This window comes from Tauraco erythrolophus, chromosome 10 (assembly GCF_009769465.1).
Source record: "Tauraco erythrolophus isolate bTauEry1 chromosome 10, bTauEry1.pri, whole genome shotgun sequence".
NCBI classification, from domain to species: domain Eukaryota; kingdom Metazoa; phylum Chordata; class Aves; order Musophagiformes; family Musophagidae; genus Tauraco; species Tauraco erythrolophus.
This window is the reverse complement of record NC_141474.1, coordinates 28,013,151-28,025,593: the sequence shown is the minus strand read 5'-3', so window position 1 is coordinate 28,025,593 and position 12,443 is coordinate 28,013,151. Positions and strand designations below refer to the sequence as shown.

Sequence of the window (12,443 nt, the reverse complement as noted above, 5' to 3'; positions counted from 1 at the left end):
GGAAGTAAATAAAAAAGAAGCACTGCATGTTTAAAAGCACTAAGTAGATCATCCTAATGCTGTCGATACAATGGCTGCCAGGCTGTTGTGGAAGTAGGTAGGAAGATCTGCATTCTAATTCCTCATCTTTACATGGTGTGTCTTTCCACAGAGCGCACACCCAGGTTGCCAGGAGTGCCTGAGAGAGGAGATAGCTCCTTTTCTGGAACCCTTTCCTTCCAAGGCTGCTGCTCTCTGTGCTAAACATAACGGCGCTGGCGATGCACTAAACTGCAGTGAAATTTCAGCCGTTCCCCACCTATATAGTGCGAGTAGACACACAACCTATAAAACTAACCTATAAAGCAAGCTATAAAAGTTGATTGTTCATCCCATCATCTTCTTGTGCATCAGTGAATTCCTGGCTGCAGCAGCAAGGACACAGAGCCTGCTATGTGCTAGGTGCAGCTGCACCCACCCACATCTCCTCCAGCCACAGGACAGACATCTCTCTCCTCTGGGAGGTAATAACTCTAATGGGAGGTTTTTCTTATTCTGAAGGCACCTACTAATGGATGCCTCTCCACGCGGAAAAGGATCACAGCAAATTAAACAATTTTAGGCAATGTAATCTAGAGCAGTGCCTCCCAACTACAGATCACTGTAGCTGACCATTCCAAAATGCCATGGTGAACAAGGTGTGATGGGCATGGAGGACCATCTTGATCTTACAATGTTGTTAACAGGCAAAAGTTTGATGAAGGGTATGGTGAGGGTCAAAAGACAGTCAGAATTCAGAATGGTCAGTTGGCTCAAGCCATTTACACTGCCCTCCTACAACTTAAGTCAACATTAAATGAAACTCAGAACGATCAGGAAAGTAATGCCATCCGAGCTCTGCTGCAAGAAGCTGCAGTGTTACACGTGTGCAGACTGGCGATGTTTGTACTTCCCCTCAGATCTGCAGGAAGGCTGAAAGATGAGGGGCTTCTCATACAGTTCTTCTAGATCCAGTGTGCATCACTGAAAACTAAAGGTTTACTATTTGAAGAAGTTTACCATGGTATTTGCAGTATTCCCTGTGCTAAGCACTTGCAATGTACGCACTGAGGTTTTGCTGACCCCAAACGTAAACTGACCCTGATGCACGTCAAGTCAACAATGTGAAGGGCTTACCTGTAATTTTGTCTCTCACGAGCTTGCAGGATTCAATTTCACCAATGCTCCCGAAGAGACTCCTGAACTCCTCCTGGGTCATGTTCTGGGGTAAATAGTTGACTATGAGGTTGGTTTTGCTGTCATCTGTAGCAGCCCCTGTCTGCATGGGGGAAGGGCAGTTTCTACTGTTGCTGGAGGGTCCATTGGTTGTATTGGAAGTAGGGCCATTCGACACCTGAGGCTCCATGGTGCTAATTATCTACATGAAAATAAGAGAAGGGAAAAAATACACCCTTAAGTTTCATGGATACAATAGCTATTTTTAAAGATACTTACAAACGAATGAGTAGGTAGCATTCATGGCCAATTTAGATACTTCAACAAAAAAACCCGGCTTGATTCCTCTGTTATTGTTGCAAAGTAGGTCATGCTAGTCTTTGGCTGTGAGCATATACTAAGATGCAGTCAAAAAACCTTTTTTTGTTAATGCGAAGCTGATTCCTGCTTTCATCACGCAGTCGTTTTCACAAATGTAAATTTAAACCACATAAATTTAATTATAATTTAAGGTAATAATCATAATTAAAATTATAGTTCCATTAAATCAGATGAAGTAAGTGTATGGCTCTATATGAAAAGGTAAAATATTTTACCTATTTAATAACTGTATCACAGAGCGCAATGACAACAACATTAACCAGGCACAGTCAATCTGCAAAGTGTTGTCATTCGGATTGCCTTCAATTAATAAACTCAGTGTCCCCAGACATACCATTTACTGGTTCCAGTGATGACCTATATTCTCCAGTTATATTTTCCACTAATGAACTAACATCTCTTTAAATAATAAAGCCCTGGATTTGCAATCTTCAGAGATACAAAGGTCTTCAGATATTTACTGGAATCAAAAAGGTTTAATCAGAGAAAGGCTTATCAAGCACAGGTGCAAGGCTGGAATTTTAACAAGCACTTCCATCTTGAAATGCGAAACTCCAATTTTCACAGAAGAGACTCAAATAGACCTTTCCAAAAAATGACAAATAAGAACCCAGCCTAGCAAAATGCATGCAGGACAGTAGCTCCATTGTCACCAGTGCCACCAGTCACGTGAGTAAAGCTGCCTGCATGTTTATCTGCAGCCTGAGGACTGAAGAATGCAAGTTTTCATCCAAAAACTGCACAGGCAAACAAAGAAAGCAGAAAAACCTGGGTACTTCAAGCCTTTTCCATATAGGTATTCACCTCCACTACAGGTTCCAGCCCACCTTCACTGTCACCAGAGCTGACAGGAGACGGACATGGCCTTAGCCTGAAATCTGGATAAATTAAAGCAATGCAAATAGTGGCTTTTGCTGCCTACTGTGAAGTTTGTAATGTGCAGCTTCGTTAGTGTCTCAAAGAGCATCCCGCGGATGGGCTCAGCCTCCCTTCTTCAAAGACTCAGACTCAATGATGCTACTGCTGCCCCAGGCAAGAGACTCCACTGCCCAGGGACCAACGGAGGGAGAACCGAGGGCTGAGACACCGCTCTGAACCTTGTGCTCATCTGATCCTGTAATTACTATAATTACTCAAGACAATTTGCTTTCTTTTTTAAATCCAGGGAGGTACATGTTGTGACAAATTAGGCCTGTAATTCAGGAGAATGGGGGACACGAGAAAAGGTGTGTCTATTCTCTAAAAATCAACTGCATGAGGATGGCTCAGACTCTAAATAGGTTTTATTCTGCTCAGTTCTATTTTTATTTAATTTTTTAAAATGGAAATACTTTGGTGTTAGTTTAATGCCTCATTTAGGAAACAACTCTTATCAATGGAAATAAGTTTTGAATTACCATTATTTTATATTGCCAAGCCCAGGAACAGCTACTTGGTTTAGCAGTTTTTAAACAGAAAGAAGCCTTGCCACATCATGCTTCACAGGCAGGCCTTAAACTCCAAAACAGAATCATTCTGAAAATAAACTCCACAAAAGCAGTATCTTCCTGAAAGAAATCAGCAGGTCCGGAGCAGCATCCCCCTTCCCATCCCACCAGCCACATGGCACTGAGCACCACTGACACCCTCAGTAGGGCTGTACCAGCCCCACACGCTCCTCCTACAGGACTTTCCCTTTTGCCCGCTGTCAGCCATACTTCCTTTTTTCCAATCTGATTTCATACATGTATTTACTCACACACACTCCTAAACGCTTCAGATGCTGCTAAATCTGTTTAGCTCGGGATTCCAGCTGGAAGAGCATCCTTTGATCTCTGCATCCCCATAACCCCCAGCAAACACCGATGCCAGCTCTAAGCTTTGCCAACAGCCTGCTGTGGGCTCGGGGTGTCGCACCCCAAGGCAGACGTGCTTCAGCTGAGCACAGTGTGCTCACATATACTGTATGTGCATCGACTTCATTAAGAACAGGGGGAAAATTCCAGATCTGGCAGTAAGACAGTCAGAAGATGAGTGAAGCAGCCGACACGGTTAACTGCAGCTTTCTGTGTGCATTTAAGTCATCTGACCATATCCTTTCCAACATTAAAAACTCACAAGGTAAACTGCAATTTTAGGGATGGATCCTGCCCTTCTAAACCCGACAGGAATACCACACCGCTGGTTTCAGTTACAGCAGAAGCAGGACTTCAGCACAAAGCACTGAGGAAGGTACATCACCTATTATTAGCAACAGAAAAAGCTGTCTATAGTTCCCCACAATAAACAATAACCCTGCCATCTTTTAAACTCTGTGAAGGGAAACAAAATTCAAAACTGGCTGATGTCCTACTTACGCATTCTGCACTCTTTAGTTACATTTTCAGCACGCTTACCTTCCACACCAAGCAAACAAACAGAATTCAACTCGGATATTTAACACGGTCAGAACATCAAGAGTAAGCTGCTCTGTAAAAATCTGTTCTTGAACAAGTAGATCTCCACATATAATTCTTCATCAACACATCTTGGCACAAACTAATGCTGCACCAGGTGCCAGGTTTACTTCCTAGTAACCCTTGCTCAACTCCAATTAGGTTCTCCTTATTTTTCAATAGCAGAAAGGAAAAATCAAGGCACATTTTTGCCCTTCAAATTATTGCAAAGCTGTAGGTTACCAAAAATCGATTTGCCATATAAAAAAGAGATAATGGACAGAGAGAAGCGCTGAAGAATTATTAAAAATGTTTCTGAGAAAGTATTTCAGATGTAATTTTTTACTGCATAACTTGAAGTCTCCATTTACGGAGTGATTTCTGTGCAAAAGCAGTTATGTACCAGAGCCTGCACTTGAAGCTCTTACAGGGACAAAGGACACTACTTAGTTTAGCTGTACATACTGATTCACATCATTAGCAAAGACTTAAATTATTAATGGTAACAAAAAGGTAAGTTCTAGCTCTAGGTCTACCTCTCCTTTCCAAACTGTCCTCTCCCCTACATGTCTGTAGCTCAAATCCACTGTTCAGTGTGCATGTACCGGGGCAGTAATTGTTGATGACTGTTTTTAATATTACAAGTTGTTGATCCCACATCAGTCAGCACATTTTACATACGAGTAATATTATGTATTCTTTGAATAGATTTCAACAAGCCATTCGTCTTTTTTTCTTCTTGATCCACACAAGATTTAGATTTTTTTTTAATTCAATATTTATCTGTATCATAATAAGAACATTTTTGAAATAGATATTCTAATTTCCTGGGCGCACACATAGCTTTCATTATAGTTTTAATTACCAGTAATACCTTTTTTAAATACAAGAAAGTATTGGGCTATAATTCAATTCTACAAAAATATTAAAGGAGGTTGTAACTAAACTCATCAAGGGCTTATTTGGATGAGCAAAACAAATGTGGAAAATCCAGAAGTGACTTAAACCCAATGTTATTTTTTTAAACAAAATCTACTCTTGTCCCTTGAAGATTAGTTTTATGCCTCTATACGTGCCACTTCAAAATTAGCAACATATCCATGCTTCTGTAGACCTTCTCTGACCCAATTCAGACAACTACTACTGGTCTTGAAATAATACAGTAAAAACATCATGTGTGATGACATTCACATGCCACTGTTATAAAGAGGCATTTTGTCTTGGCTGATTGTTTTGTGTGGGTGTTTTTTTGGGGGGGTGGGGGCCAGGGGGCAGCAACTTGCCAGACTCCCAATACTGCAGCACCATGTTCTGTATACAGGATAACAGTATCTTTGAAGAAGAATAAATTGCAGTCACTGTTGATAGACATCAATAATTTAGCCACCGATAATTTGAATATTCTATCTTTAAACCCTGAAAAAATACTATCTGTGACAGAATTTGAAGACTGCAATTTTTTTAAGTTAAAGGCAACCCATATTTTAAATTCTGGATGTATTTCATCAGACTGCTGCTTTTAAAAACGACTTCTTGGTGTACTACTTTTCTCAGTATGGTAATGTATCAGCAAAGTACGAGGTATTTTAGTTTGACAGATTTCACAAATAAATGCTTTGCTGCTTGGAAAGACAGCATAAGCTTTACCAGTGTTTTGCAAAACACTGCTTACCAAAAGCCTTGGTATAACCCCTCCTACAAAATATCAGTGACAAATACCCATTATAACACTCCTACATTATGAATAATGTTTCAGAAATGCTTCTCTGTCATATCTTAATATTTTTTCAATTAAATTAATTTCAATTTATTCCTGCTGAAATATTAGCTCCAACAATAATGCAAAGAATACCTGTATGTATAAACACAACTATTACAATGCTTAAACAAGCTAGAGTAACTGACATTAATCTTCAGTTATTACAGTAAATGTGACATCCATCTACTATTAGAAAGCACAGCTAATGAATCATTTAGAAAACTACCCACAGACTAAGACGGTCTTATCTCCCTACTGCATGCATAAACAATAGCCAATGGCTCGATAAATGTAAATATACATGCTTTATATTTACAAAATTTGTTCTCAGCAGTCTAAAAGGTCTGCATAAGACTATCATGTAAGTACACTGAAGGAGCTTGTGTTCAGCAAATAATTAGCACCCATTCTTGTTATCTGAATTACTTATACTCCACAATAAACAGAAGTTAATTTGATATGTATGGAAAAACACAGGAACAATTAAGAATCTTAAGCATAAGTGTTATTTATAGGCACATATATATTTACTTTATTATAGAGAAGTATTTTCGAACATACCACAAGCAGTCTTTTCCTAAAGTAAAAATCTGAAAAAAAATCCTAAAAACTACAGAGAATTCACACAGACATATCCATTTTGAGGACTCCGAAGTCAAAAAAGTTATCTATGAATAATGAACTGTTCACAGCACCTAAATGCCAAGAAAAATGATCATGGTAAATTACACCTCATGAAGAATTCATGAGGTCTAATTTTATATTATTTCTAAGTGTTCATTAATGAACAAACTCAGAACATTCCCCCATAAAAAAGAATTTAGATAAATAATGCAAAGCTCTTACTTTATCTAAAAAAGCTCTTTAATTAGCATTGCAAGTTGTTTGCTTTTACAAGTGAAAACAAATGGTGCCATGGCAGAGGTCCCAAAGCCATCTCCTGAACTCGACAACAAAAGGAAAAACAAACACCACCTCTCAAAGAAAATAAACAGAGATTCACAAAGGTTTTCCTTCTATAATGAGAAATAGACTTTAACTCCTAGCATATCTGCTCGTCTGAACAGAAGTCAGCATGACAAGCCTCAGCTCCTCAAGAACTTTTCTGCAGGTGAGAGAAGCCCATTCACAGGAGCTGCCCACCTGATCCATCCACAGCCCTCCCATCCGCTGATGCATACATGAATACTCAGGCCAAAGCCAGAAGGATGGTCCACAGGTATGGAGTGGAACATGCATCCAAGACCAGGTTGCTCAGCCCCAGACCAGCAGCCGCATGCCCCCAGCCCACCGTCAGATGCAGCCACCACTACTCACTTCAGGGGGATTAAGCACAGCTCTGCATTTTTGCAGAATGAGGCACTGGATCATAAAGTCTTCAGGACGGATCATGTCTTTTTCCCATAGAAGCATTAAAAATAGTGCTTTTAAGTACTCATCAGTTCAAAACCACAACTCCAGCCAGAGTGAGAAGTAAGCACACCTGAACCTCACCCACACCTCAAGGGCTTCTCTCTCAAGCGACCTCAGGAGGCAAACGATGCTCTGAGTGCAGCTCTAGTACAGATTTTTTTCTCTGTAACACAACTGTCAAATTTCACTGTCAATTACATTTTTATTAAAAGCTTATGTACTGCACAACTAGACCTTGCTATTATTTACCTAATAAATACATCATGAACATGAAATAAAGGAGGAAAATGAAGCTTTTGAGTAAATCTGCCTGGAGGCAAATCCAATATCCCAGAAACAAATCATTATCTAACCCTCCCTGTTTTGACATGCTACCCGCTCTTATGCACTTTTACACGCTCCATGTTTACCTTCCTTTGAGTAAAAGTCATATTTAGTATTTTAAATATAGGTATAGCTGAAAGTCTCAGAAAACTAGTAGTGTCTGGCTCTTGTGGCAGGGATACAGTCTTCTTACAAAATCTTGGTTTTGGAGCGCACCGCGCTCAGGTTGAAATGGCATCGAAGCACTTTCAGCAAGTTCACATTTATGGGTGCCACAATAATTGTGCACAGCACACGAATGATCCAAACGGAGAAGACAACAAATGCATTCATTTTAAGAGGCAAGTTTCACTTCAAATAAAGAGGAAAATTATTTTCTTTAATAGCTAAATTTATCCTGATCTAGTCCTTTATAGGCTTTTGCGTGAATACACTAAAACAAAATACTGTCCCCAATCTGCAGTGAAACGAATGCAAAGTTTATTGGCAATATTACTTGTTACCACAGCAGTGCCTGAAGGATGTAACTGATATCAGCACCAAGGTGTGCTAGATGCTGTACAAATGGGTAGTAAGGGCAGCGACTGCCGCTGTAGCAACACAGTGACAAAACAATAGAAAGGCAAAACCTGTTATTTTTATTCCAAGTTTCGCAAAGGGAAAAAATCAAACCAGAGAGGAGTACCTAGGCAAACTGCTGAAGTTATACAGTAAGCTGTGACAGCTCCATAACACAACACTGTATCCTCAAACCTGGCCCAATGATACAGTCACCACTCCTAAAAATTATTTTCAAAAAGCAAAACAGCATTATGATGCACCAAATTGCCTTTTCTGTTTCAGATAAATGTCATCTGTTCCTATGAATTATGGGCTCTACAGTTTTGCATTTGATTTCAAGTACAAAAGGGAATGGGGCAAGGAAAAAAGCAGACACCAAAGTAAGCCACAACCACTTCAATGTCAATAACTACTCAGAAATACATGCCCACTAACCACACACAAGTGGAACAAAAGGCATTGTATGACAAGCTTTACACACATCTTACTCTTCCTGCAGGTACTCTGGGGATGAGAAATTGGAGGAGAACTACAATTAGCACACATACAGCACTCCCCAAAGCCCAGAGGAAACACACACGACTAGGGAGTAGATGCATGGACAAGCACTCCATACACAGTGATTTCTGGGAAGCATGACAGAAGTGCTACACTGCACATTTGGAAGGACAAAAACATTCTTCCAGAAGCAGAATATAGTTATAGCTCTATCGTATGTATTAGCTCAACTCACAGTATTTGAGGTTCTTTATGAACTTCTACTGGGCATCATTTTCAATCACCATTTCCAGCTTCTTCGCCTCTTGTGATGACTATGGAGAGACTATGCTTGTTTGAGACTTCAGAGGTGTTCAGCTCTATTCTCCAGTATTCTCCAAAGATCTTAAAAGTCCACAGCAAATGTGCTCAACAGCACTAACGAAACAGTAAATGGGGAAAACTAGTATAATAGCTGGTCACAGAAGCTTCCTGCTACTCCTGTGTCAGGGCTATCCTTTTCACTACAACAAACATTCTCAACAGCCAGCCAGCTATCCCTTCTTTATTTAGACTAGTTTCACTAGAATTTGTTTGTAATAATTCCTGCCATTAAATGTAATATACATATGTAGATATGGGAGAATACAGCCTTGACTTCACCGCATTCAAACAGCACTCTAGAAGACAGCTTTGGAGAGAAAGTCACCAAAGAAAACATCCAGAGAGGAAAAACTGGATACATCCCTAGTCTATTAGATGGGTTACACAATTAGCTCAGTTTAAAACCCCTTACAGTCCTTTGAGTCCCACACACCACAGACCATAACAAAGGCCGGTGGCAGGGATATGTCCTACTTCTGTGCCGCGACATGGCCATCAATGGCTCCTGCCCGTCCACATCCCCAGGGGTCACTGGCCACCTCCGCTCAGAGGTCCATATAGTTTTTAAACTCGAACAAAGGCAACACAGTCAGGCTCTGCCTTCTGAAGGAACATCTATTCCCTCTTCAATCACCCTTCTGCCAAATTTGAACCAGACAACTCTGTACCTAAAATTCTACAAGGGCTTTCTTTTATTTATTTCATCTTTCTGGATCGCTCCTTATTCCCTCCTGGTTTTTCATCTGGATCTACTACTTGTTCTTTCAAGATGGATATGAAGGCCAAAGGAGTCTGAAAAAACAAACAATCGCAACAATGAGATCTTAGATTGATGCTCCAAGCCAAAATTTGATGAAAACATTCTCTTTCTTCATGGATTGCATTTTATTAGGCAGATATCACAAAGACAAGAGGTCTCTCAGTGACTGTCTTGTCCCTCTTGAAAAAGAGATGGTGACTAACGAAAGCCATATTTAAAATCCATGCTAGCAGAGTGATTAAAAAAATAAACACCACTGAAAACATTAAGTGTGAAAGGTTAGAGAGGGTTTCTCAAAAACGCAGATACTAGAAAATAATAATACAAGAGCATGGCAGAGACCAACACCTAAGACATCCTCAGTCTAAAGGACATACAGCCTAAAAGTACACTGAAACAAAAGCAAAGGAAATTGATAAAGTATTTTCACGTTTATGGTTGCTTTCTGAATTTTATTTTTAGCTCAGAGTTTTGTTTCCTAATCATTACCTACTTGGTTAGTTTACTGACTATATTACTGAGTTATATATTACTAACCTATAACTGAATTATATTACTGACTTGAGAGCATGTATGCTGCGCTGTGTACTGACGCACAGATTCCCACGGGTACGTACATGTTCATTTAAGAAGCAGACAGCTGCAAGTCTTCAGCTACTGTAGACCTGTCACAATTCCACTTTATGTTTTTCCCCCTTAGAAAATAATCTAGAATCATTTGCAACCTGAGAGTTTAGACAGTATTACAAGCAATACTGAAATCTAAAAACATCTACTTACCAGAAGGCAAAGCAAAGCTAGGACAGAGCACGCTCTCTGATGCCTAGGAACATCCAACCCCCCCACCGCTGTTATTTCTACTGAAGTTCTAGAAACAAAAGCTACAATTTTCAGAAGCCCTTAAGCAATTTAAGATTCATTAATGTTCACTGCAATAGGATTTCAGCTCCTAAGCCGTAAGTTGTTCTTCTGAAAATGTTGCCCATACATTTTTCATGCAGAGACAGGCTTGTATTAGGCAGGAATGGATGGCTTAGCAAAACACATGCCACAGTGAAGATATTTTAATGCTCTGTCCTCAGTAGTACCTTAATGAAGACACACTGGTAAATGCAATTAGGGAACACTAATCAACATGTGTACATCTTAACCGCTGGCAACATCATCTCTATGGATACTGCTGCTTGCATGTCTACGAGAGATGGACCCCAAAATAGGACTTAGCTGAACATCAGTTTCTAACTCCATCATGAGAAATGTTAGCTCACTGCAACGTCACAGCGTATCTCAAAACTGAACTGGACTAGTAATGAACAAAAAATTTACAGTTTTTCTATGATCTACCTGTAAGCCTACAGCCCTGTACCACACTAATGCTGCTTATGAAAATAATCTTTTCACGAAATATAGGTATTCTTGCTTCTGTAACGTACCTACGGTAGACAAAGTTACAATCAATTAATTACTCCAAAGTAATATAGCAATCAACATCTTCAAGGCCATGAACAGACAGTAAGAATTGAAGACTTGAGAAAATTCTTGAAAAATGATCAGACATGACCTAGTATGCAGAGGCAGATATTTACTCTGATGGTCTCACAAAAGGAGTATCCACATAATGGCTTAAACAAGAGTCAAGTTTTAATGCACAGTATGGGATAAAATGTCTCAGTAATACTTAAATTCGAATGATCTAATGCATAAAAGCATCTATGCTAAGCTCAAAGACCCATTATCATAAATTAATAATGTATTATTCATCAGTAAAGGACAACTATCAAGTACACAGGCTTGTATCTGTCTCAGGTCAGGCTACCAGATCCTAATGGTTTATCCTGGACATCAACTCTGAACACCAAGAAAATACAAATCCTTCAAGATCCCTCTTAAAAACGAGTAGATCTCATGGCTAAGATACTCCTGGTTAAAACAGTTCTGCTGATGCACACAGCAGGAGCCTGGCCACCCCCAGCCCCTGCTCAGACACCAGGGCTTGGGGACAGGGTGGGACCCAGGCCATCCTGGCTTTGCTGACTCAGAACCCACATGTTACATTTTGCTTAGATGTCAAAAGGCAAACAGAAAAACAGGAGCATTAGAGATTACTAAGCAGAAATGTCCCAACAGCCTAAACACACAAGAACAGCTTACCTGAGTATTAAAGAAGTCAAAATAACCAAGTCATTGTCCCTTCTGTTGGCTAGCTTTCCCTTACAATCCTCAGCAGTCCTAAGTAGGCTTTTTAAACTTGGAGCTGGATTCGCTCCATCCATGCATTTCACCTCGAAGGAGGACAACTCACCATGACAGAAGTGACATTGTGCCATTATTGAAATCTAATGTATCACCTAAGCATCCCTGACCACAGGGGCATGCAACCTTGGTGTCCTGGTCCTGCCTGGTGTCAAAATGCTGGAGGAGAATATGGCTCCTCTATCAGCCGCAGCAGCCACATATAGCTGCAAAGCCTCTTGATAGCCACAAAGAACATCACACAAGTAAAGTTCATTTTTGCATATAGCAAAGACTAACAATGGAAATTAAGCTCAACAATTTCTACCCCAGTGAACATCTACATTTGTGAACACTTCTTTCAGTAGTTGGGTAATGACAAGCACAGACAATAAAAGAAGGATTCTAAAAATATACTACTCTTTCCTGGATTAGCGTGTCTACAGTTAAATATAAACTGTGCTCTATAAATTATCAAACACAATGTCAAATTCTGAAGTGCACTCTGGAATCTCTCATAGAGCACACGAAATACAGAAAATGA

At 39.9% G+C, this 12,443-nt stretch overlaps 1 protein-coding gene across 3 annotated transcripts in view; it reads right to left on the bottom strand.

Annotated features, from left to right (window-relative positions):
* The window catches only part of ELAVL4 (ELAV like RNA binding protein 4), a 62,608-nt gene that overhangs the window by 39,425 nt on the left and 10,740 nt on the right, over nt 1–12,443 (bottom strand). For 2 of the 3 annotated variants that reach the window (XM_086617933.1, XM_086617934.1), the window contains exon 2: nt 1,156–1,396. In XM_086617933.1, the coding sequence (XP_086474059.1) occupies nt 1,156–1,396 (241 nt within the window). Of the gene's footprint in view, nt 1–1,155; nt 1,397–6,891; nt 6,901–12,443 lie in introns of those variants that run through there. The other variant, XM_086617935.1, reaches the window with a different exon arrangement.